This window comes from Callospermophilus lateralis, chromosome 3 (assembly GCF_048772815.1).
Source record: "Callospermophilus lateralis isolate mCalLat2 chromosome 3, mCalLat2.hap1, whole genome shotgun sequence".
Taxonomy (NCBI): Eukaryota; Metazoa; Chordata; class Mammalia; order Rodentia; family Sciuridae; genus Callospermophilus; species Callospermophilus lateralis.
In genome coordinates this window covers 174,756,190-174,781,714 of record NC_135307.1, presented here as the reverse complement: position 1 = coordinate 174,781,714, position 25,525 = coordinate 174,756,190, and the positions used below count along the sequence as shown (strand labels likewise).

The following is a 25,525-nucleotide window of genomic DNA, read 5'->3' as shown; positions in this document are numbered from 1 at the left end:
CAGGAGGTGGTCCTGACACAGTGGATGACCAAAGGGGTAGGTCACCAGAGGGACCTGAGGGTCCCCACCCCAGGCACTTCCCTCTAAGGCGGGACTTCCTCCCTCTGGCCCCTCCCTGGCAGTATAGACAGGAAGTCCTGCCCTCCCTCTGCTTAGCTCCTCCCACCTGCGGGGCCCTGGAGACTGGGAGAGGCCAGGCCCCTGGGTGCTGGGGACTTCGAGGCCACAGAGGGGACCTGCTCAATGCCGCTCTTGCTCCCTCGTCCTGGACAGGCGTCCCTGTTTGTTCCTTCCCAGTGCTGGGGCTCCACCTGGGCCTCTGCAGGCCAGGCGGACCCTCTGCCCTGAGCCACACACACCCCAACTTGAAAGCACCCCAATTGTGCAAAAGGAACTTTCATATTTCTGGAACCCCCAAGGCTGGAAGCAGCACAGAGCCCGCTGGGGAGCAGCCTGCCTCTGCTCAGCGAGGGACCCGCTGGGCACAACCTTGTCCAAGGGACCACCAAGTGTCCCCCCCACACACACACTCCATCCCTCGTTCTCAGTTCAGCCCTGCTCAGAAGCAGGGTTCCAAAAGCTCATGCTTTAGGAGTCTGTCCACTCTGTTACCAGTCACAGTGAGCACCTCTTGAGCACCTACTGTGTGCAGCCTCAGGGCTAAGTGCGCCAGAAGGAAAGGTCAATGTCCTCACCCCATCTTAGAGCAGAATTATTATCATTGTCCTTTTTTTAGGTGGGGACACTGAGGTTCAGAAACACTCGAGGCACAGTGAGGGGAAGGCGGGGACCGTGGCAGATCGTGGTCCTCAGGGTTTGAGTTGGAGGTTAGAGGCAGGGCCAGCAGCTGGGGGAGAAATCAGGTGCGGAAGGTCATGCTGGCCACAGCCAGTGGGGCCTGGGGACCATGCCCTGGAGCAGCTGGAAATTGAAAGTTGTTTGGAGTCAACACTGATTCCCACCATGGGTTTGCCAGCCTCTACCCCTGCTGTTCCAGTTCAGACCTCAAATGCTTCAGATGAGACAGCATCACCGGCTTCAGGATGCCCAGTGCATGAAGGGAAAATGAAAGGCTGTCCAATGAATGCAGAACCCTCTGGTCCAACCTGTGAGAGCAGAACATTCTCTGTGCCTGCCCGCCGAGATCGTGCATATGAGTGTGTGGAGTGTCCTGTTACAGGCGCTGCTGCTGAGAATAAGGAGGACCTGGATCCTCCAAATCTGATGCCACCACCTCATCAAACACCAGCTCCAGATCAGCGCTCTGCATTGTCTGCCGGAAGAGCGGAGTCATCCATTCCACAAGCAGACTCAGAGGAAAAGTGGGTTTATCCTTCTGAACAGATGTTCTGGAATGCAATGTTAAGGAAAGGGTGGAAGTGGAAGGAGGAGGATATTAGTCAGAAAGATATGTATAATAAATATCATTAAAATTCACAATCAGAACAATGAACAGGCCTGGAAGGAGATTTTGAAGTGGGAAGCTCTTCATGCTGCGGAGTGCCCTTGTGGTCCATCCTTGATCCGATTCGGAAGGAAAGCAAAACAATATTCACCGAGAGCAAGAATTGGTTCCTGGATGGGGGTATGAGCTGCCTTTTGACGGGCACGATTGGACCATCAGTCGCTGTGGCACGGAAGTTGGATATGTGATAGATCATTACGATGGCGGCGAAGTCAACCAGGACTAGCAGTTCACCTGCCTGGACGTCCACCCTGCCTGGGATGCGCTTTCAGCAGTATGGGACAGAATGAAAGTTGCTCGGTGGCGCTGGCCATCATAACCACTGTTTTGTTTGTGATGCAAAGTGGAAACTATTGTTTTTTTCTGAGAGATACATAAAACTATTTTCCCCAAACCGAACTGCACTCGTGATGTGGGTCATACCCTTCACCCTCCACTTAGCAAAGGGCCCCTGCTCCATTCAGTTTTGAGCTGCATTTTACCTTGCGGTTTATAGCAAGTGGTTTATAGCAAATGGTTTAAGTGGGAAGCAGTCCCTCAGTTTGTCCGTTAGCTGCAATATTGCCTATGTAGTTCATCTAGAAAAGTCTGAAAAAGAGTTTTTAGAAAGCGAGGAAAGCCACTTCTTTCTTACTGTTTTCTCAGGAATATTTGAGAGGTGATACCTGAAAGCCAGTGTACTGCTCGTGAGCTTTTACCTGGTCAAATCTCTTAACTAAAATCATTAATAGAAATGAGCAATGTCTTTTTAAGAAGAGACTATTATTTCCGAAGTCCCTACAATTTAGTAGAGACCCTGAACCAAATGCAAAGCCATACCCTTGCACTCCAGCAAGACTAAGGCGTGTCTTGGCTCTCAATTCTTATTTATATGCATTTTTTCAGACTGGGCCTTGTTAAAGAAGTTTCAACTCACCATGAGGTGCTGATGCATATGCTTTGAAACATATATTTTTTTTAATTTTTAAAATATTTTCCTGTTGTTCTAATATGTAACTCTGCTCCCCCAAACAGGTCTCTTCCTTGTCCCTGGAATTTCAAGTTGTCCCAATTTTGAGTTCCATTTCTTCCTCCATTGGAAGCCTTCCTTTGGCTTAATCCAGATTTAAAAGTCTGGCTCAAGTCACAGTGCCAGTGATCATATTTAGCTGAGTATTAACATTCACAAGAAGAGTATTTTTCTCAGATGTAGTTAGGTTTGCATTAATTCACTGTCTCAATTTTCATGTTTTAAGGAAGCTTTAAGCTTGGTGTTGAGATTCCCAAAACTGATTGTTCTAATTATAACAGCACGTTACAAATGACTGTTTTTTCAAGTGTTGATAATATTAAATCCTTTAATTTATCCTGAATACTGTAGTGTCAAATCAGTGGATGAAATTGGCAGTCTGCGAGTGATTAATTTGGTATGGATTTCTTGGGAGTGTCAGTTTTGTGTGGAGTTTCAAAAATCCAAAAAGCTTACGTTCTACATGTCAAGAGTATTTTGTACATTTTTAAATAAAGCGGATAGTTAACGAAAAAAAAAAAAAAAAAAAGAAAAGAGACACTAGAGGCCTCACAAGTGACATGACCAAGTGACAGAGATAGGATTCGGAACCCCTCCTCCTGACTCCAGATCTTGCTCCTGAATGACCTCATGAGGCCACCAACTGACACCTGTGAATGCAAAGCCATAAGCAGGTGGGAAGGGTTATGGCAGCGATCTTTGTTTATATACGCCTCATGGTCGGGTTGCAGACTCGGCAAGCTTTGCTCTTTGTACTCCGAGTTACGTTTATTCGGCTCTTCCACAGTTGCAATGTGCAGATTTTAGGAGCTTGTGTAGCTCTCAAGAAAGCGCATGGTGTAAAGCACCTGTTCCTGGGCAGCACTCAAGAGCAGGCTGTGAGACATTGCGGTGGTCCAGCGGGAGAGCTCCTCTATCCCCAGGAGCTGGGTGCCTGAGATTAAGGTCCAGGTGGTAAGACGCTTTCTCAGAGGCTCCTCATGCAGGGAACCCCACAGCAGCTAGGTCCTGAGCCCTCGCCCTGGAATTCCCAGACCTGACAGTGCTCTGCCATTCTCTGTCACCGCTCCCCACAGCTTTGGTGCCAAGGATTGAACCCAGGGATGCTCAACTGAGCCACATCCCCAGCCCCCCTTGTTTTCTATTTTGAGGCAGGGTTTTGCTAAATTGCGTAGGGGTTAGGGCCTCACTAAGTTGCTGAGGCTGGCCTCGAACCTGTGATCCTCCTGCCTCAGCTTCCAGAGTCGCTGAGACCACAGGCCTGCGTCACCACGCCCAGCCCAGGCTGTCTTTCATAGGAAGAGACGGGCTCTTCCCTCCCGACTGGCACACGGGGTTTCAGGAGCCTTGGGGGGTGTTGCTGTGAGGGGACAGTGATGTGGCAGGATCTAGTTTCCCTCGAATGTCCGGCCGTGGGCCTCATGTCTAGAGCCAAGGACGTGCTCTGAGAGGACGACGGGGAGCCTCCGGGGTCACTCTCTGGCTGTGACTGTGGTTTCACTGGCTTGGGTCGAAGCAGGAGGTGCCTTGAATCTTTGCAAAACCTGGATGGCAACAGGAGCCAGGCCCCCTCAGCCACTGCCCCAGCCCCCTCCTACCAGGAACATGGGGGAGTGCGAAGACGTCACTGTGACCACCCGGGTGTCCAGGCCCTCTCTCTGCCTGGGCCGGTCAGGCAGGGTCTCCTGACTGACCTTGGCCAATGAGAGAGCTGACCCGCCACGTGGTGTTCCTGGGATTCTCCAGGGCCCCCCTCTCCTCTGGGAACTGTAGGATGCTTTTGGGGGCCCCTGGAACTTGTGACCCGAGGCCGCAGGGAGCCATGAGGACACGGCCTGGAGTTATCAGGTCCACACCTCAGCTGGGTGACCTTGGCCCAGTGACCACCGCCTTTCTCTGTGCCTCAGTTTCCCCACTTTGTGTGAACCCTGAGGGTCAGGGAGATCAGGCGGCGGAGTCTCAGTTCAGGGCTCGCCAGGCACTTGGTGCCCAGCAGACGAGCGCCCGCGGGAGGCTGGGGCGAGGGGAGCCGCGCTATCCTTCCCCTTCCACCCTCCTGTGGCCCCGGGGAAGTCGCAGCTGGGAATCAGGAGGGGAGGGGACCCTGGTGTCTGGTGACCTTGAACTTGTGGTTTCTGCGTCCTGGCCCTCCCCGTGGGCTGAGGCGCGGAGGGGAAACTGAGGCAGGAAGGACCCACCCAGGGGAGTGCAGAACAAAGGTGAGGAGAGCTGGAGTAAGCCCTGCTCAGTCCCCGGATGTGACTGAGCAATCCTCCAGCCCCATGCAGCTGCGGCTGCCAGGCCCCAGGGCGCAGCCAAGGAGGGAAGGAATCAGACCCCTAGGCAGCCGAGGGGCTGGCCCGGTGCAGGAAAGGGAGTGTTTTATTGAAAGCCAAGATAACTCCTGGTCAGACCCGGCCTGAGGCCCAGGCCTCAGGGCCACCTCCTCCCCTGCAGAGCCGGGGTGGGGCACTGGGCTGACTGCAGGGTACGGTTTGCCACGGGGCAGTGGCTGGATCCTTTCTGTCAGGTGGAGGCAGGTGGAGAAGAGGATTGGAGGCTGGGAGGGGCCTGTGTGGAGGCCTCAGGGCTTCAGGGCCAGGGACCGTGTCCAGGCCAGTCCTCTCCAGGGCTGGTTCTGGCTTCTTCCAACCACTTCTCTGCCTCTGTCACTCAAGCGCTGAGCACCAGAAGGTCCTTGGGGGGCAGAAGAGAGAACCAGGTGAGCAGGTGGGGCCGGGGGCTCTGGCCTCAGCCTCGGCCAGACACCTGCCTGCTGCCGTGGACAGGGCGAGTGTGACTCAGGGGAGCGGTGACTCCGAATGGACACCATGAAGGGGTCACGTGGGCCTGGGGCCTCCTGTTCAGAGGACCTTGGGCAAGACACAGCCCTCCTTGATCCCCATCCCCCTCCCCTAAATAAGCCCCGCGGGCCTGAGCCCTCCGCAGTCACCAAGGTCCAGTCCACGGGACTACACAAAAGTTCTGCAACAAAATAAGGGATGAAAGTAGAAATCAAACCTCAAAGAACAAAAATAAGTATCCACGAGTTCATACTGACTAAGTCAATAACTGACAAAGTAAATGAATAAACGGGGGAGGAAGGTCAGCCCCTCCCAGTTAGGCCAACAGGACAGTGATGAATGGCAGACAAGAGCCACAGCCAGGGCCCAAATGGGTGGCGAGGGGGGGAGGTCCTGTGCGGGTGTGAGTGGGACATGATGAACCCCGTGACAGATGATCACGGTGCGCCACGGAAAAAGCACTTTTTGAACTAGAACTCGCCTGGCACGTGCGAGGCCCTGGGTTCCATCCCTGGCACCACATAAAATAAATAGATAAAATAAAGGTACTGTGTCCCACTGCAACTGCAAATTTTTTAAAAAAATAATGAAAATTTTTAAAAGAAGGTGGGGGAGAACCAGCTACTGATGGGTGACACAGTGGAAAATTATAGCTTTTCAGTTGGAGAGACCTGGCAGGAGCCACCTCAAGCGAGTGATGGAAACAAATGGGTCCCACACGGTGTCCCTGACAGGGGGCAAGCGCACAGCTCCAAGTTCCCTCCTGGGATGTCCTTGCCAAAAACACATGGCCTCGGTCCAGCCAGAGAGAATGTCACTCAGTCCAAGTGGAAGCCCGTCCCACTCACAGGCCAGAGCTACCAGAAATGTCAAGGTCAAGGACGAGGAAGAGCCAGCAGTGTGACAGGTGAGCCTTTTGCAAAAGGAATTGTCAACCTGGGACAAAGGCCCCTTGGTTCCGTCTTTGGGAGTCCCAAGGATGAATCCTGAACCCAGAGGCAGCCCCCCGCAACCGTCCTTATCATATGCTCACACGGACGTGGCAGACCATTCCAGAAGCTTACCGAGTGTCAGGGCTCAAGGGCACTACAGGAGAGGCACATGTCATCCCAATCACAGTCCCGTGGGTCAGCACTGTGACCAGCTTTTTTTTTTTTTTAATAGAGGAGAAAACTGAGGCCCAGAGAAGTTAAGTAGCCCACCCAGAGTCACCCAGCTGGCAACTGGCAGAGTCGGGATTTGAACCCAGACTGCTGGATTCCAAGCCCTATTCTTTAGCCTCAGGGCTCTGCTGATGCCCTGGTCAAAGCCATCTTTGAAAATAAAACTCCAGAAAGAAAAATAAATAAAACTTCAGAAAGATTGGAATGAAAAACAACAACAAAAAAACATGTTCTAAGGGATGACTTGTGGGCTGCGCGTATACTGAGGATACGCCTGTGTTCGTTTAATGTCCCTGTATTTTCCAAATTTCAGACGCTGAGCACATGTGGTCCTTAGAGTGGTGGCAAGAGCCCTTCTTCTGAACTTCAAGACACCTGCCGTCTATAATTAGCCAATGTCTTCAGGGACGTTTGCCCAAAGTCCTGTGTCCCTGCTGGGTTTGGAAGGCCCCGTATCCCAGGGCCTTGCAAAGTGTCTGGACGTAGTAGGTGCTCAATAAAGGTTTCCCAGTGAGCGACCCACCTTCACCTTTGGGGAAGCCCGTGGCTGAGGAGCCTCAGCTTTCCACCTGGAGCATGGGGCAGCTCTGAGTGGGACTGTGGGCTTGCCTTGAAGGACTCTCAGTGGCCCTTTTCTTTGTTCCTCCGTCTCGTATGTTGGAGGGAGAGGCCTCAGGACCCCCTTCTCTCCCTTTCCCCAATTACTGCTCGGACCTTTAGCTGTGGCCAGAGGTGAGGACAGAGGGCAGCGGGGGACACAGTGCTGTTCCCCTTACCTCCAAGACGTCGATGTCTGCGTTGCTGAAGTCGATGTTGAGGATTTTGGGGAGAGGGACCCCGGAACCCAGCACCGCTGAAAAACAACCACAGCCACACGGGGTCAGGCGAGGTCAGCGCGGCCAGGAGGCCCCCAAGCCTGGCCATCTCCTCGCGCCGGCCGCCCCTCCCGGCCAGAGCACACGGTCGCCCTGCCTCCCTGTGGGTGGAGCGCCGACCCCGAGGCTGTCCTGCTGGCCCATCCTCGCAAGGTTCCCTGACCCAGGTGACTGGGCCACCGCGGGACCAAGTGCCTCCAGCAGAGAGACGGCAAACTGTCACTGTCACCCTGCTGCGCCGTGGGATCCCTGCAGGCAGGACGGTGTCCCCAGCACCACAGAGCCCTGGACACAGCACAGAGGAGGGGACACGTTTGCTAAGTCAAGGAAGGGGCTGCCCGTGGGGACCAGCAAATGACGGGGACGGGGTTTGGTCCCGGGTCTCAAGTTGTCAGGACCAAGTGGACCTGTGACCCTTGTTCTAGAAGGAGGGACGGGAAAGGAGGGAAGCAGGGAGGGGTGGGCAGGGGACAAGGCGCCTGGACCCCGCTGGACTTTTCGGGGGCTCTCGGGCTCTCCCGGTCCCGCCCCTTCTCGGGTATTGGGTGGGGCTGGTGTCTTCTGGACCCACTCCAAGAACCTAAGAAAAGGGACAGATGGCATTTCAGGGAGCTGAGAGGACGTGCCCCAGTGCACCGCCCTCAGGGACCAAGCAGGCCTGGAGCCTCTGTCTCCTGTCCCCTGTCACCTCACCCGGCCCCCGACACCCTGCTGTCGTGCACGGGCTTTGTGACTGCTCTTTCCCTGTCCCGGGGACTCAGCCTTCTCTGGGGCTGGCTCACAGAATAAGGCCCCGTCAGGCATCAGGGTCTCTCTACATGCGCCCTGGCTGGTATGGGAGGTGACATCAACTGGGACGTGCCAGCCCGCTTTGTCCCCAGCATCACAGCGCTGGATGAAGCAGGTTGGGGCTGGGGTCCCCGATCATCTTGGGGTCACCCAGCTATCCCAGCCTCCAGGTGACCCCGCGGTTCCGCGAGAAGCCCCCCAATCCCATTCTAGAGACACTAGGTCTGTTCTACTCTTCAAGACGGGGAGGGAATCTTCTCAGTGATAATGTGGCTTCCCAGGGGACAGATGCTAAGTTAGGAGGTTGGGGACACTGTGGGGACAACCTCAGCTCTGTCTGCACCGACTGAAATTTTTAGAATCAGAATGTGTTACCCGAGCTGTCCCTGCCTAGTTCAGAAGAAATTGTGTTTAAAAAGGAGCCAGGCGACATCTTACCCCTAGAGAAATGGAGGAAAATAGTGAAGAAGGAAGTACACCCGGGTTCAGGTGATCGCCCCGGGAGGTGAGACTTTCAAAATATATTGCTCCAGGATCTGAAGCTGCACACATTCAGTTTTCATGGGTGATCAGAAAAACAAGACGGTCAGCCAGACCAGAAAGCAGCGAGATGGATTTGGAGGCCACACCACGCGATGCCCCGTAAGTACACACAGCTATTATTTGTGAATTAAAGTCAATTTTTAAAGTCGATTTTTAAAAACCTGAAAAATACTTGCATTTGGAAGCTTAAATCAACGTTTCAGGTGCAGCCTCAGAACTGCCTCTGAGGTGGAATGTCTGCGAGTCCCCCGTGTCCTGCACACCTGCTGTCCCCAGGTCCCCAGGTCCCTGGCCCCCAGCCCTCGCTCACCGTTCATCGCGGGCATGAAGGCCAGGTCGAAGATCTTCCCAACCAGCACCTCCATGAGGCCCACCTGCAGGGACAGAGGACTGAGCCGGGGCGGGGGCTTCCCGGCTTGAAGGCCCCGGGAACCTGGGGCTGGGGCCCAAGATGAGACCCAGAGCTGCTCGGGAGCCTCTGGGAGTCCCGGCCACAGAGCCCCGGACCCGGAACGGCTCAGCAGATGGCCCCAAGGCCACCTGGGTCACTGCTCCCTGTGCTGGCGGGAGGTGACGCTGGCGGGGCCCAGGGAGGTGGAGCGGCTCCCCTGGAGGCCGGGGCCTGGGGGGAGGGAGGCCGGCCCCGAAGCACCCTTCCAAGGCCCTGCACCCTGCGGCCAGCACCCCAGGCTCCACCCCAGCTCAGCCTCCTTCACCTCTGACCCTCAGCTCCTGAGGTCAGCCCACAAGGACACAGCCAGGGTCAGGGGAGGCGCCCAGAGGCCCGGCCTCCTGCGCCTTCTGAGCCGTCCTGTCACCCGCGCGTTCTGCACCTGTGGGTCCCACCAACCGCGGATCCCAAATATTTGAAAGCAACTTCCCTCCGTCCTGGATGGCCCCAGGCTCTCTTGTCATCAGTCCCACAGTACACTCTGACAACTGTCACCTGTCACTTAACACCGGGAAGCCTCCTGGGAATGTGGTCCCCATGTGAGCGTCACAGCGTGTTTCATAGACCAAGATGGCTTTAATGTCACTAGGCCGTTTTGCCCTATGAGACCAGCACAGTCTCTGGTCCGTCGTTGACAGGAATGTCCTCTGTGGCCCATGAATGCATTTACGTGGCACTGACATCCTGGGGCCACACAGCCATCCTGAGATGGAAATGCTGCAGTGGAGCAGGCCCCAGACAGACGCCACGCCCTGGTCCACACGGGGACCTTGGTGTTGTGGGGGACCCTGGGCCGATGCCCCCATGGATGGCAAAGGACAGCTGTGTCACCTCCCTTAACGTCTCTAAACCTTGGCTTCCACGTCTGAAGACAAGAGGGACTGACCCTCCCTTACGCTGGTCGGGAAAGTCCTTCACGTCAGAGATCTGCTCAGCGCCCGCCACTCAGTCCCACCGCGACTTCCAGCCCACTGTCCCCTCCGGCCAGTCACTGAACCTCCCTGACGTCAGCTGCCTTATGGGAAAGTTGCCCAGATCCTAAGAAGGCTGTGAGGACCCAGTGAGAGACTGCCCAGCCAGCTGAGCGCCGGGACAGTTCTCCATCTAAAAATGAGTTGGGGACACGGATTTCACGGGCTGCAGATGTCTGAGTTAGAGAAACTCAAAAACAAGGAACAAGAGATGAATCTGCCCGGCTCACCCCAGGAAGCAGGCAAGGGCTCAGCTGTCAGCTTTTCTTAAGAGAGAGAGAGAGAGAGAGAGAGAGAGAGAGAGAGAGAGAGAGACTGACTCTGAGGCCTTGGTGAGGTGCAGGGACCCAAGAACAGAGATGAAACAGGACCCGGCCCTGGAACCTGAATGTCTCAGAGTCACGGCCCTTGGAAAGAGGATTCCAGAACCCGGGAGTAAGAATGAGGATAAAAACAAACCACACCCTGTTGATCTAAGAGGAGGAGACTGAGGCTCAGAGTGGCCGGTAATGCTCAAGTCACACAGGGGTCAGCGGCCTCCTGACTCCCCTAGGACATGGCTGTCCCCACAGATGTGCACTAAAGGTCCCCCATTAAAACAGATCAGTAGGTGGCCGACCCCCTGCCCTCCCCCTGTGTCCCCGTTTCCCCATCTCTGCGTCCACGAGGAGGCCGGCCACCTGCTGGAGTCCCAGCCTCTCTGGCCCCCGGGAGAGGCCGTCCCCAGAGGAGCTTTCCCCAAGCCTGAGATGCTCCCCGGGGCCCGATGTGGCACTTACGTCAAAGTTGCCCACATTCGAGGTCCGGAGGTTGAGGTTGGTCCTGCGGGTGATAAAGCAGCCCATTAGAAGCAGCCATTACTGGGAGCCCGAGGTGCTGGGTTTCCACAACTGTCTGAAGCCCCCCACCCACGACCTCTGGGAGCCCCTGGTCCTGGGGGAGTTGACGGGAATCATGTGGGTCCCGTGGATGGAGCAGTAACCAGACGCTATGCTCAGGGTGGGCAAGGTGCCTGTTGTGGCTTTGCCACCTATCGGCTGTGTGACCTCAGCCAAGGCCCTTCGCCTCTCTGTGCCTCTCTGCAGAGCGCAAGACTGCTCCGACTAAATGACAGCCATGGGTAACAAGAAGAGGACTCGGTGCTGTGAGCGTGTTTTCTTCCTCCGGACGCCGACGCCAGCCCTCCTCGGCCCCTCCTGCCACAACCCCCGAGTGCTTTTCCTCTCTGCAAAGTCAGCACCCATCGCTCTGCCCGCTGGAACCCCGGCCTTCCCACAGCTGGGCCCCTGGCTGCATGTGGCCACCTTGGAACTCAGATGGCTGACGGATACCGTCTCGGAGTCCCCCATGGTTGGACTCCATGAGCTTTGGTCAAAGGAAAAACTTGCGATGACCTAACGCGAGCTGAAAATTTGACCCATGATCTCATTAAATCTCAAAATGAGCACCTAGTACTTATTTCCGTAGGCTGACGTCAACAACTAACCAAAGACACTTCCAGGACTTGGCTCAATGCCCGGCACGTGGAAGGCACCCAGTAAATCATAGCTATCATCTTCAGGAATCTTTTAAGTAGGACTGGGGTCTCCATTTTCCCATGAGAAGACGGAGCCTCAGAGGGGAAGTCACTTGGCCAATGTCATGGGGCCAGACAGCGGTCACAACAGGATTTGGACCCATATTCTGGAGTCCAAAGCCAGCACTTTTAACCATTCAATGCAGCGCGTCACATTCACCTGGGTTGGCTCCCAGCCCCTCTCTGTACTTGCTGTGTGGCCCTAAATAGGTAAATCTACCTCTCTGAGCCCTAGTTTTCTCATCTTTAAAAAGGAGCATCCTAGCCTGACTCCCCAGGTGCACTGGGAGCCCGAGGCAGAGCCTGGTTCGTCAGCGTCGAGGGCTGCTGAGGGCGGCTGGTTCTTTCTCTTTGAGTCGCACTACCTGGCTGGCCCCTGATGGAGCTCTCGGCAGACAGGGGCCATTTTTGCCTCTGTGGCCTCTTGCATTGACCCACCCTGAAGGTCACTCCTGACACTAGGAGACCTCTGGTGCCCCTGGTGGCCGTCTGGGCCAGCACCAGCTACGACAGCCCCAAGATGGCTTCCTGAGGGGGGACCGGGAAGCAAACCCCTTACTTGTCCAGCTTGGCATCGATCATGAGCTTATCCCCTTCCACAGAAAATGAGGCCAAGAGGTCGGTGTCCTGCAGCGAGGAGAAGAGGTGACCGTCACCGCCAGCTCGTCTGACCCTGAGCGTCACCAGGGCTTGCTCCAGGGCCCTGGCCAGGCTCCCTCTAAGCACGAGGCTCCCACACAGTAGGTCCACCCCCCAGAGGGAGCAGGAGTCAGGAATGATAAAGGACCGACATTCACAGTGTTTGCGAGTTAGCTGAGCGAACACTTCCACAAAGACAAACGGCACAGAATCCCCATGGCTGGCACTGGGGACGCTAACCAAGTCTCTCTGAGATGCCTCCGAGGGAGAGGCCTGAAGCCCAGGAAACTTGCTTTAGGAAAGCCATGGCAGATGGGATTGGGCACCATTGCTGCCAATCATTACTGTCCCGCCCCCCAGAATAGGGCATAAAAGGACCAGACTCATCTCCCTTTTCAATCAGAAATTTTGCTGTAGGAAAATCTCTCTTTGCTCCCCTGACCCTCCTTCTAATAAATAAGATCAGATAAAAGTTACATTTATGAAAATAAAAATAAACCCCAACAAATTCATGAAATGGAATTAGCAACAATAATAGGGATTGCATGATGAAGAAGAGCTAGGGGTTCTGGATACCTGTGACAGGGACCTAGTCTGTCGAGAGAAATCATCCTGAGGAAATGGTGTTTGAACTGAGGACTGAAGGCTGTGTAGGCTTTGACTAGATGAAGAAGAGGGAGGGAGAGCCATCCAGGCAGTGAGGAGGGCGTGTGGAAAGGCCCTGAGGCAGGAAGGAGGTTGGCATTAAAAGGAAAGAAAGAAGGTTGGAGATGGAGCCGGTGAGAGGACCCTGTGAGGCTGGGGCAGAATGGCCAGACCAGGCTGTGGGCCAGGAAGTCAGGGCTGCATCTCTGGGGCAATGGAGTCTGGTGTCAGGGTTGAGCTGGCTCAGACATTTGGGCTGTTGATGGGAATGTCACACAGCGGGGTTCAGATTGGGTGAGAATTGGCTCTTCTAATCTGCCATCTGATGATGTCCAAAAGGACCCCACACAGCTGGCCTGTCATGCTCCAGCAGGAAACCCACTTCCCAGAAGCGCTCACTTGATCTCAAGCCCTGGGGGCGGGGACAGGAAGGCAGCGGGTGGGCAGGGTCCTGTGGCAGGGCCTGTGGGGAGTGGTAGGGTCCTGGAGCTCCAGGGGCCCCCGTGGCTCTGGCTTGAGGCCCAGCCGGGGCCGCTGCAGCCCAGGCACTCACCACGTCGATGAGGCAGATGGTGGTCTCCACGTCATTGGGCTGGGATACCACGACCTCAGAGGTGGCGAACACCTGCACCAGCGCCTTGTCCTTCTGCAGCGTCACCGTGGGAGGATTGGGCACCTGGATCCTGATGGTGAGCGGCCGGGACTCGGGGTACTGCTGGAACACCTGTGGGCGGGGCAGGACAGTGGGCAGGGCCCTGGGCCTCTGTCGCCCGGGGTGGGGTGGGGTGTGGGGAGGGGGCTGCCAGCGCTTCCTAACCCGCACCTTCAGGCGCAGAGCCCCTCGGGCCCTAGGAACCGCAGGCAAAGCCAAGGGCTGCTGTGGGGTCAGGGCAGGGGCTCCCCTCTCCACCTCTCCCTGGGCCACCGTGGGAATGAAGGTGACAATCCCAGACACAGGGACTGCTCAAAACCACCCGGCAGTGAGCAGAGGAGGCCCCTGGGGGCTCTGGGCTGGACAGAGTGACCGTCTCCATTTCATTCAGTCATCACCGCCCTGCAGGGTCTCATCCCCAGGCCACAGATTTAAAAACTGAGGTTCAGAGGGACATGTCAGGCCCGTCCAAGGCCAGCGGGGGTGGTGACCCCGTCCCAGGCTGTGCAACTCAGAGCCCGGGTGTCCACCACCCCTCCTGGAATGACAGGCCACGCCCCAGGGGTGTCCTGCGAAGTCCCAGAGCAAGGCACAGGCGACAGACCTGGATTCCCTGGGTCTCACAGTGGGACAGACCTGGGCCTACTGACCGCAGAGTCAGTCCCCCAAAGCTAATTTACCAAAGGGACAATTCACCAAGTGACCTGTTTATCATATTCACTCAGTAACTTGTTCACAAAAAATAACAATAATTTTAAGGCCCCTCTTCTTAAATATATTAACTGGGCACAGATAAGTGTGCAAACCCAGGATGCTACTTTTTAAGAGTAGAGCCAGGCGCGGTGGTGCCTGCCCGTAATGCCACGGGCTCAGGAGGCTGAGGCAGGAGGATCTCTAGTTCCAAGCCAGCCTCAGCAACAGGGAGGCACTAAGCAACTCAGTGAGACCCTGTCTCTAAATAAAGTGCAAAGTAGGGCTGGGGAGGTGGCTCAGTGGTCAAGTGCCCCTGAGTTCAATCCCCAGTACCCCAAAAATAAATAAATAAAAGAGTAGAGAGAAGCTGTTTCCATGGAAACTTTGCCATATGCAATGCTACAGGGCAGGTCGGGTCCTAAAAAGATTCTATTCATTTCTCGAATATGTGCCAGATGAATTCTTCTGTTCAAGCTCCTGGTCAGTGGACAAATTTAGTTAATTCCTCCATTGGGCCCATCCCTGAACTCACCCTTGGGCAGATGGACTTTCAATGACTCAATACTTTACTATTGGCTTTTCGCGGGGTGGGGGGTTGTCTGGGCACTTTTCTGGAGGACTCTGGGGTCCCAACCACCCAGACTGGAATGTGCAGAGTCCCCAAGAATTAGCAGTGCCCCCTTCACAGAGATCCCTGGGGGTGCCTGTCTCAGCGCTGACCACGCCTCCCCCGTGACTCCACCCCAGGTGGGCCTCCAGGACACAGGGGCGTCGCCCTGCCTGACCCCGCTGCAGCGGACCTGTGGCTATCTGGAGGCCTAACGCCTGCTCTGGGGCTGCCTCATTAGATGACTCCCTGGGCCCCTCTTTCCCCATCTGTAAAATGAGGTGCTTGTCCATTTTGGCTGCGTGGGAGGGGGATAAATAGGACCGAATTCTCAAAAGCTGTAAAATGCAGTGCGCATGGGAAGTGGCCCAATAAATAAAAGGCCCGAGATGGAGGACAGCCTAGCCACCTGAGCGGCCACTGCTTCTGACACTGGACGGTGCCTCTGACGTTCCACTCTCAACCACACGAGGGCGATAGCGACCACCTGGTGAGTCCCATCTCTTCCCGACCCAGGAGGAAGGCTTTACACCTGCTTCCTCTGACTCCGCCCCGAACTAGACGGGGCGGGCAGAGTTGGGAAAAGCCCCAAAGGGCTGTAACTCTGAACAGCGATCTTCGTTGCCAGGAGTAAGGGGCCAGCACCAGAGACGGGATCATCAACGGGACAAGAGTGCATTTTTGCTCTTAATAAATAAATAAATTACAACAACTTATAATTATTAAGAGCAAAGATAGTAACCAACATTGCCAAATGCCTGCTCTGTATCTGGCTTCCAGATTCCTGTCGCGGGCCACCCTGCAAGATCAACACTGCTATCCCCATTTTCCAGATGAGAAAAGTGAAGGCTCGGAGAGGTGAGGCCATTTGCCTACAGCAATGGGCTGGAGTGTGCTGAGCCGGGTCCCCTCCAAGGACCTGGCTCTTCCCCTCCAGGCTGTCACAATTCTCATGTGCCTGGTCCTGTGTCAGCACTTTGACCGCCTTATCCCTTCTCCTCCCCTAGATACCAGAACCCGTGGAAGAGGTGTCAGCGGGCATTTTTTGTCAGATGAGGGAATAGAGCTCAGAGAGGTTACAACTTTTGTCCAAGGTCACACAGTGAAGGAGTGGACGGCCAGGACCAGAACTTCACCCGCTGTCCACAGACAGAGCTCAGGCTCCTTCCCCCTCCTTCCTCCGCACCCCTCAGTCCAGGAAGGCAGGCGGAGCAGCTGCCCCAGTGCTGGGCATCCTCCCCAGAGCCTGGTACCTGGGACGGCTGGTGGGGGACAGTGGAGGACAGTGGCGCCTGCCTGGCTTACGTACCTTGGGAATCAGGGCTCCCAGTGTGGACGTGGTGAGCGGAGGAAGCTCTTCAAACTGTAGGACGAGGAAAAGGGTCATGTGAGTCCCGAGGTGACAGGGACAGACGGGCATTGCCAACATGGTGACCAGAACCATCTCCTTTCCCTGAAGGACCCCTTGGGAAGCCCCGCCTGTCCAGCAGTGGCCACTGTGTAGACCAGGCTCACCACAGACCCCACCTGCAGAACGGAGGCGAGGCCCGAACCATTCTTCTGCAGACATGGGACTCTTTGCTAAGGCAAGGGGAGCGCCGTTGGGCCCCTTTGCAATGTCTGGGTCCCTGGCCCATGACTTCTGCCGTATCCCTGATACTGCCATTGGTTTCAGATCTTCCCTAAACCAACTCACTTTTGTGGGGAGGTACTGGGGTGGAACTCAGGGACACTCAACCACTGAGCCACATCCTCAGCCCTATTTGTATTTTATTAGAGACAGGGTCTCACTGAGTTGCTTAGCACCTCGCCTTTGCTGAGGCTGGCTTTGAATTCACAATCCTCCTGCCTCCACCTCCAGAGCCGCTGGGATCACAGGTGTGCACCATGGTGCCCAGCTTAACTCACTTCCTAAGACCTCAGATACTAATAAGAGTGGAAAGCCAGCACCACTTGACAGAAAGAGGCGGCAACCGTGAAGCCAGTGTCTGTTTTCTCCTAGTTAAACTGCAGGGGCGGAGGGTATAGGTCACTAAGTGGAATCTAACAGCGCCAGCGTTTGTATGGGCTTCTTGTTGCTTGTTTTGTTTGCGGACACCTGTTCTTGGAACAGGGAGGTGGTCTGTGGAGCAAATCCCATGGGGCCTCATGAAGCCCCAACTGTTCAACAGATAGGTGGGTGGATGGATGGTTGGATGGACAGATATCTAACAGATTGTGGATGGATGATGGATGGGTGGATAGGTGGGTGGGCGGCTGGATGAATGATAGGTGGGTGAGTGGCTGGGTCAACAGGACAGTGGACAGACGACGGACAGGTGGTCAGGTGAAGATCATGTGAGCACACATTGTCCCACCTTGAAACTTTTCTTAAGGTCTGACATTTTTCAAGTGAAAGTTTGGACAGGAAATGACCAAGGAGCGCGCTCTGGGTGGTGTTTTGTCCCCACCTAACTTAGTTCCCTAAGTGCCAATTGGCCAAGGGAGTCTACACGTTTATGCGGAGAGACATACGGGTGACTCTGCGGTGCCTCTTTTAGACAGGACAGAATATTAAACAGACTCCGCAGGCTCATGGTGCCACAGTGCTGCTCAGGGTCTGGTCTGTGAGCACAGCCCAGCGAACACGAGGAAGCTGACTTGGAGGTGGGTGGAGCCGAGCGGGTGGGTGGAGCCGAGCAGGGTGGGTGGAGCCGAGTGAAGTGGGAGGGGCTGAGTGGGTGGGTGGAGCCGAGCGGGTGGGTGGAGCCGAGAGTGGTGGGCCGTCTGGTTCTCCCTCCAGGGCGCTGTCCCAGCCCGCCCCTAGGGGGCGCCACTTACCATGCCGTCGGTGATGTCGATGTCCAGCGCCCCCTGCTTCTGCAGCAGAGTGAGCACGGAGCCCAGGAAGTTGGCCGAGATGGCCAGCTGCGAGTTGGTGTTGTCGCCCATGGGTGGCAACTCGGGCATCCTCTGCCTGGGAGACACAGCCGGCCGCCCCAGCGGGTAGTCGATGAGCTCTCCGCCGGCCTCGCCCACCAGAGTCTGGGCAGCGGGGAGGAGGGCAGGGAGAGGGAGAAGAGGGAGGCTGAGGGCGGCCACCGGGCCCTGAACCCGCGCAGGCAGCCCCCTGGACCAGAGCCCTGGGTCTCAGCACTTGGTGTGGCGCGTGGCCTCTCACCTCCAGCCACTCTGCCCTCACCTTCCTACTGCAGCCACCGGGGATTCGCCACCCGCAATGGGCCTTCCCGCAGACCTCCCCGCACTCTTCCTGTGTGCCTCAGTCATCTTAGTTCAAGACCACCTCCTCCAGGAAGCCCTCCCGGACCTCCCTGAATGCATCACGCGCCCCACATTAGGCTCTATTACAACATTAGATCGTAATTGTGTATTTATTGAGTGACCATTTCTCTTTTTCTCTCTCAATCCCCCCTCCACACACACACTTTTCTTTTTTCTAGTACTGGGGTTTGAACCCAGTGCCTCTGAACCAGGAACTACACCCCTAACCTTTATTTTTAAATTTTATTTTGAGATGGGATGGGGATCTCACTAAGTTGCTGAAGCTGGCCTCAAACTTGTGATCCTCCTGCCTCAGCCTCCTACATCACAATAGATCACAGGTTCCCTCAGGGCAGGGACTTGTCTTGTTCACTGCTGTACTGGGTCCTTGGTACGCGGCAGGTAACTACCAAATGTCTCTGGAATGGGTGTGTTTAGAGCACCTCAGGTGTGCGCGGTGTGCCTGGGGCCTCAGGAGCGGGGTGCACCTGCCGCTCTGAACTGCTGGGGGGAGTGAGGAAGCCTCCAGGTCTGTGGTCTCAGAGGACCCACGTAAGTCTGTGTGCCTGTGCACAAGCAGGGCCAGGCTGGGGCCATGTGGTGGCACAGCTCACCTTAGAGTGCCACATGTCTTCCAACTTCCCTTTCAGTGATGTCCTATGGGTAGCTTGAAGTTGGCTCTGGGGGAGTGTTTGTGCCTTGGTGCCAATTGGACTTTTTTTTAATCACCGGGAGCCCTTGATAACTGCCTACAGCCCTTTACTGTCAGGGTCAAGCCCAGGCTCCTGGGTGCAGCTCCACCAGCAGGGAGGTGGCCTGACTCGGGCCCTGGTCCACGTTATTAGCTGTGTGGCCCTGAACCACTGCCTTAACCTCTCTGTGCCTGTATATTCTCAGTCGGCGTGCCCCCTTCCCTGTGGCTGCTGTGAGGACAGACTGGATGAATCTGCACACGGCATGTAAAACATGGCTGCTGCACAGCAGGCTTTGCAGACGGGCCGGCTGTGACTGCATTCCTAACAGGGCTCCTAGAAGGTCCCCATCTAATTGGAAAAGGATCCCATTCAGACATCGCTCCCCAAGGACCCAGTGGGAGCCACAGGGCCCCTCCTTCACCCCCACCTCCGGGCAGGAGGCCACCCCCTGGGCCAGGCCAGCACTCACGTTGAGGTCCAGCTCCAAGAACTCCCCGGTGACCAGGGGCAGGCTGGAGAAGGTGTACTGGACGCTCCCCAGGATCCCCAGCGGGACCAGAGCTGCAGGCAGAGGCGGGGGTCACGGGCGGCCCGGGGGCGCAGCCAAGGCTCCAGGTCCAGGCGCAGAGGCCAGCAAACCCCCAGCAGGATGTCGGGACAGAGGGAAGGCCAGGTCACAGGGCCCTCCTCCCAGGTGTGGCATGTCCCCGGGTGGGGCCCTGAGCTGCCGTTAGCAGGCCTCGGCCAAATGCAGCCGGGAGGAAGGAACTCACAGTCCACGAGCCCCAGCTGGTCATTGACGAGACCCAGGACCACGTCCACGATGGGACAGAGCTGCAGGGAGTCGTCACAGAGCTCTGGTGACATCGGGAAGCTGGGGAGGGAGCCGCCCCCCAGTGCCCACGGCTAAGGCTGTTCTGCGCCCGGCGCTGTCCTCCCCCTGCCCCGGGGGGAGGCTCGGTCAGAATGGCCACCTCGGAGACCCAGGGAGGTGACTGACCTCGTCGTCACACAGTTAGAAGGAGCTGGAGCCGCAGGGAGCCCAGGGCTGGGTGGTGCCAACCCTCGCCCTCCTGTCCCTCTCCTCATCTGTCCCCAGGAGCCTCGCGTCCTTCCCAGGCCCCCAAGAACGCGTCCTGGCTCCTGGTTCCCTCCATCTCTCGGGGACACCTCTGTGTCACTGGACTGTGGCCCTGGTCTGCAGGTGCCCGTGCCCTCCCACCCCGTTCTTACCAAGTCAGGGAGGACGTTGGCCAGGACCCGGTTCACTAAGTTGTCCACGAGGTTGGGAAGAAGCCTGGGGACACGGGGCAGGGTCAAGGCCAGGCGCAGACCCAGGGGCTCTCAGGACTGTCTGCCCTGGGGCACCTCTGGGCAGTGAGACCCCTGGGCTGGACAACTGGGCCAGCAAAAGAGAGTGCGGCCACCCGGAGCAGGCTCCCGGTCAGCAGGGGCCGCGCATTCATCCGTCCACCCCTCCAGACAGGCTGCCCACTCCTGATTCCTAGTCCTTCCCCTGTTCCCGCGCCCTCTGTGGGGCTCCTGGCTGCAGAGGTCAAAGGAGCTCGCTGCTTTATCACAGCAGGATCTAGAACATTCCAGGGGCTCAGTAAGTGTGTGTGGAAGGGACAGAAGAAGAAATACTAGCCAAGAAACTATGCTCCTGGGGTTCACACCAAAGGGTGCCCAAGGGCAGAGCTGCTATCCAGCGCCGAGCTGAGGTGACTAAGAATTTCTCGAGGTAAAGCCCTAATTAAGAGTGTTCCCGGAAAGCTCACCCTGGGACCCCTTCAGGTGGATCCACCTTCAGGAGACTAAGCCTGGTTCCGGTTCTCCTTGATGATGGCCCTTGAGGACAGTCGTTCACACACTAGGGGGCTTGTGCGCCTGCGTGTGTGTCGGGGGACAGTTTGCCATTAATCTATGTATACTCGGGGCACAGACCCTTTTCTCCCCTGGGAAGTTACCTAACAGATACATCAGGTCATGTGTGAAATGACATCAGCAAAAGGTAATTCATTGTCACAGCAGCAGGTTGGACAAACTGAAATGCCCAGCCGTAGGGGACTGGGCAAATAGATGGTGGTTCACCCAGACCATGGAATATTATAGAGCACTGCAAAATGAAGCAGCATTGACACGCCCCGTGTCTGGATGCAGAATATCCTCCTGAGGGAGGGGTGGTTACAGCGGGCACCCATCAGCATTAAAACCAGGGGCAGATAAGAAAGTATGAACATGTTTGCTTCATTTAAACAAAGAAATTGGAAGGAAAATTAAGAACCGAATAACTGCAGTGAGCAGGGTGGGAGGACAGAGGAGGTGGGGTGGGAGGGACAGAGGAGGTGGGACGAGGACGAGGGTCCCTCCTCACCTTTCTGTCATTCTACAGTTTTGAACTGTGTATTACAGAATAAGTATGATGGTAAAATGTAAATTTAAAAGTCCCCGAGTTTTCTATGTTCTGGACCCCAGCACCCGATTCCCCCTGAAGCAGAAACAGAGGCTCAGAGAGGCCCCCGTGAGCCAGGATGTGGGGCTCAAGTGGCTCAGTGACTGCCTCCGACCCTGAAGTCCAGATGAGATGGAGACGGGGGCGCGTGGCCAGGGGTTGGTAAGACGGGGAGAAGGGGGACAGAGAGCCCCGAGACAGGCTGGAGCAGGCACTCCCACCGTGTGGACGGGGGTAAAGGGGAGGGAGCTGGCTTCCAGCCGTCCTGAGTACGCCCCCGTCCAGGACCTCCACCTGGGGACGCGTGCTGGCCAAGACAGGCGCCTGAAGACCTCTGTGGTCTTGGACACTTTGTGGAGAAGGTAAAATCGGAAAAAAAAAAAAACAAAAAAAAACGCAAAACCCTCACTCCCCGACCGGGGATACACTGAGCAGAGGGTGGATGTCCAGTGTGACTTGTCACTGCTCTGTGACATCACTGTCCCCTCCAGGCACATGCGCAGGTGAGTGGCGCCGTTTGTTTGCCAGAGACGGCTGTAGCACCCCCCGGGCACAAGGCGCCTGCTGGACTCACCCCCGCAGCAGCTTCACTTTGATGCCCCCCAGCAGGGTGTCACAGCGCTCGATGACCAGCCGCGGATAGCCTGTGCGGTCCATGGTCAGCCGGACCTTGGCCGTGATGTTCACCTCCACCGCAATGTCCAGGAATCCAATGAGACTGGAGCGAGCCAAGGACACCGGGAGTCACACCCCGGCCACCAGGGGGCGCACCTCTCACAGCCTGTGGCCCTGGCCCTTCCTGTCATCTGCCATGTCCCTTGCTCACCCTGTCCCTTGCTCAAATCAGGAGGTGTCCCTGCTCCCTCCCCCTCGGCCTAAGAAAGCTCCAGAGGCTGGGAAGGAGGGTCCTATCTGGTTTCCAAGGTGACCAATCACCCGCTGCAGGCATGACCTCATCTCGGGGTAATGGATGCAGAAGCCTGCTTCTCTAGTCCCCCGCGGCGGAGCACCTACTTTGTGGCAGGCACCTGCTGCGCCCGGGAAAGAGAGGTGGGCTTACTATTCCAGTGCAGGTGCTGACACTAAGGCTCAGTGACATCAAGAGTCCCCTCCAAGGTCAGCAGCTTGTAGGAGTCAGGATGGAGCCCAGGCCACCCCCACCCCACCCTCCCACCTCGACCGTGGCGCTGGGCCGTCCTCACTGCTGGCAAGACCGCTGGTGACTGCAGTCCCTAACTGGGGCTCCCGGCGTCACGGATACAGGGACCAGGTGGAGCGAGGGCAGCCCCTGGCCCTCCCGCCCAGCAGGGACCCCCAGGGCCCAGGGCACACACCTCTTCCCATTGATGGCCACGCGGGTGTACAGGCTCAGGTAGACGCCCACCCCGGGCAGCAGCCTCACGGACACCCGCGGGAGGGTCAGCTCCACAATGCGCAGCCTGCGGGGGCAGGGGGCTGGTGAGGAGGCTGCCCCCCCCACCCCTTCTTTGCTCCCCATCCATCCCCTCCCCCGACTGGAAGGAGACCTGGGGTCCAGGGGCAGAATGTGCAGCTCCCAGAGATGTCAAGGTGGGGGACGCCTCGCCCCCGGCCCCAGGCCAGCCCACTGCGGGTGTCTCCAGGAACTTCCCGCGAACATTTTCCACACCAAGATGCCATCCCTTCTGCGTGTCCCCACCCCCTGCCTGGTTCCCCCTGTACATTCTCCAGCCTTGGGCCAAGGTCCTCCTCCTCCAGGAAGCCTCCCCTGACCCCCCGGAGGAGGCCGCTCATAACTGGATCAGTCTCCAGGCTGCTCTATCCAAGCTGCTACCCCACCCGCGGCAGGCTCCCTGGAGACGGGGATGTCATCGTGGCTAACCGCTGGGTCTGGTCCCAGTGTCAAGGAGCCCTGCGTGTTGTTGAACCGAGTGGCTCTGGGCTGGGTGAAATCATGAGGGACGTGAGGTGAAAACGGAGGGGACCAGACACGGGCTGCTGGTCGGGAACCTGGGCCCATCCTCCTGGCTTCATTCCGTGACCTTCCCACAGAGGAGGAAACCGAGCCTCGGGGACAGGAAAGGAGACTCAACAGGACACAGGCAGACCCCGGTGGAGCAGGGTCCAGGCTCTGGGCTCTTCTACACCAAGCCCCCAAACCACGGGACTTGGGGCCCTTAAGACCCCAGCCCTAAGGCCATGTCCTGGAGACCAGGCACCCCGCCCCAGCCCTGGGGTGCAGGCTCCCCCGGGCCACAGGGCGGCCCCTGTCCTCACCCCGTGATGCCTTGCACGGTGCTGAGAATCCCGCCCTCGCCGAGCACACCCAGGACGCCGCCTCCTCCAAGAAGTCCTCCGTCACCGAGGAGACCGCCTCCGCCCAGCAGGCCTCCTTGGCCCGACAGGATGCCTTCGTTGGCCAGCATGCCCCCCGAGCCCAGCAGGCCCCCAGGGCCCAGGGCCCCGGTGGCCACCCCAGCTGGGATCTCCCCAGGCCGCAGCTCTCGCCGGTGACGGTGATGCCGGTTGTCCCCGATGGCGGCACCTTCCGCGGAACGGTATCTGCCGCGATCGTTGCCGCTGCGGAGGTCGCGGATGCTGCCGTCGGGCTCCAGGATCTCTCCGTAGCGGTACTTGCCCCCCAGCTGGGCAGTGTTGTCGTTGGTGTCAATGTGCCCGTATTTGTAATTGCCACCAAGCTGTCTGCCATTGGTGTACTTGGGGGGAGGCTCTCGGACATGGAAGTCATTGTAAGGGACACCACCGACACCTCGGGGGAATTCAGCGCTTCTGTAGTCATCATAACGGTGACGGCCACCACCCAAGAGGCCACCACCACCGCCCAGCAGGCTCCCGCCACCGCCACCCAGCAGCCCCCCACCACTGCCCCCCAGCAGCCCCCCACCACTGCCACCACCACCCAGCAGCCCCCCACCATTGCCCCCCAGCAGACCCCCACCATGGCTCCCGCCACTACCACCCAGCAGCCCCCCACCACTGCCCCCCAGCAGACCCCCACCATGGCTCCCGCCACTACCACCCAGCAGCCCCCCACCACTGCCCCCCAGCAGACCCCCACCATGGCTCCCGCCACTACCACCCAGCAGCCCCCCACCACTGCCCCCCAGCAGACCCCCACCACTGCCACCACCACCCAGCAGCCCCCCACCACTGCCCCCCAGCAGACCCCCACCACTGCTTCCACTGCCACCCAATAGACCTCCACCCAACAGGTCACCGCTGTCTCCTCCGCCCCCACCACCAAGCAGGCCCCCCAGAAGGCCCCCTCCCCCACCACCTCCACCTCCGCTTCCACCAAGTAACCCCCCCAGCAAAGGCCCGCCACCGTCACCACCAGCTTTACCCATGGGCACCTCCCTCAGGGCTGAGCGGAGAGCGTCACTCTGCTCCAGTGTGCCGGAGATGGCTGCGGAGAGGCGGAGCGTCAGCCAGGGGTCCCCACCCCCGCCATGGCCCTGCTCCCTGGCTCTGCAGCCCGGGGGCTCCCATGGCCGCCTGCACCTGGTGTCACGTCCCTAGATTCCATGGCCCCTAGGTTTTGACACCCTTCAGCCAAACCCTGATGGCATCCCTTTGTCACCCTCCTTCCCAAGTGTTCCACGGCTTTAAAAAGTCCATCTCCTCGTGCTCATCCGTTCCTGGGAAACCGTCAGGGCCAAGCACCATGGAGGAAATCGCCCGGGGCTGGGACAGGCAATGTGTCCTCATATGCCAGATGACAAAGTAAAAACCTGAGCCCTGGAGGCAGGGATTACAGGTCCCACCCTCGGGGCCCACCAAAAGGTCAGCTTCACAGAGGGGCACCCAGACGCCAAGTCACAGGTCCTCCTCTGAGTCCTTGGAGATACGGACACTGTGCCCACTTTTCAGACGAGGACACTGAGGCTCAGGGAACTCAAGTCAGGGATTCAAGGTCACTTAATCAGAATTGGAATCCCAGGAAGGCCGACTCCAGAACCCAGGTCCCTGACCACCTCTCTACTGTCCGGCCACTTGATGTGGAGTCTGCCAGTCAGGGAGGGTCCTTGGGTACCTGAGCCCACCCTGCCCAACCGAGGCTACCCCGGCCCCCCTGGGCTGGACTCACCATTGCTCAGCACGTCTTTGGTGACCCTGAGGACTGTGTTTGTCTCTTGGCGGATGCCACCCACAGCGGTCACAAACAGGGCAGCCACACACCATGCTGTCCACATGGCGGTACAGCTTCCTCCTGGGGAGAAGGTGCACCCTGTGAC

General features: G+C 57.5%; 1 protein-coding gene and 1 pseudogene across 1 annotated transcript; one reads left to right on the top strand and one right to left on the bottom strand.

Annotated features, from left to right (window-relative positions):
* The first annotated feature begins 963 nt into the window (after positions 1-963).
* LOC143394408 (holocytochrome c-type synthase pseudogene) lies at positions 964-1,784 on the top strand (annotated as a pseudogene).
* A 3,363-nt stretch (positions 1,785-5,147) lies between these two features.
* Positions 5,148-25,483, bottom strand: Bpifb4 (BPI fold containing family B member 4). The gene is made up of 16 exons (XM_076849044.1): positions 25,378-25,483; positions 24,634-24,696; positions 23,547-24,039; positions 22,625-22,729; positions 21,865-22,008; positions 20,072-20,135; positions 19,612-19,672; positions 19,308-19,399; positions 17,703-17,906; positions 16,192-16,245; positions 13,484-13,654; positions 12,206-12,273; positions 10,850-10,892; positions 8,959-9,022; positions 7,218-7,294; positions 5,148-5,171 (listed from the first exon to the last, which is right to left on the bottom strand). Exons 1-16 carry the CDS (start codon positions 25,481-25,483, stop codon positions 5,148-5,150), a joined length of 1,833 nt encoding a protein of 610 aa, XP_076705159.1.
* Positions 25,484-25,525: the final 42 nt, after the last annotated feature.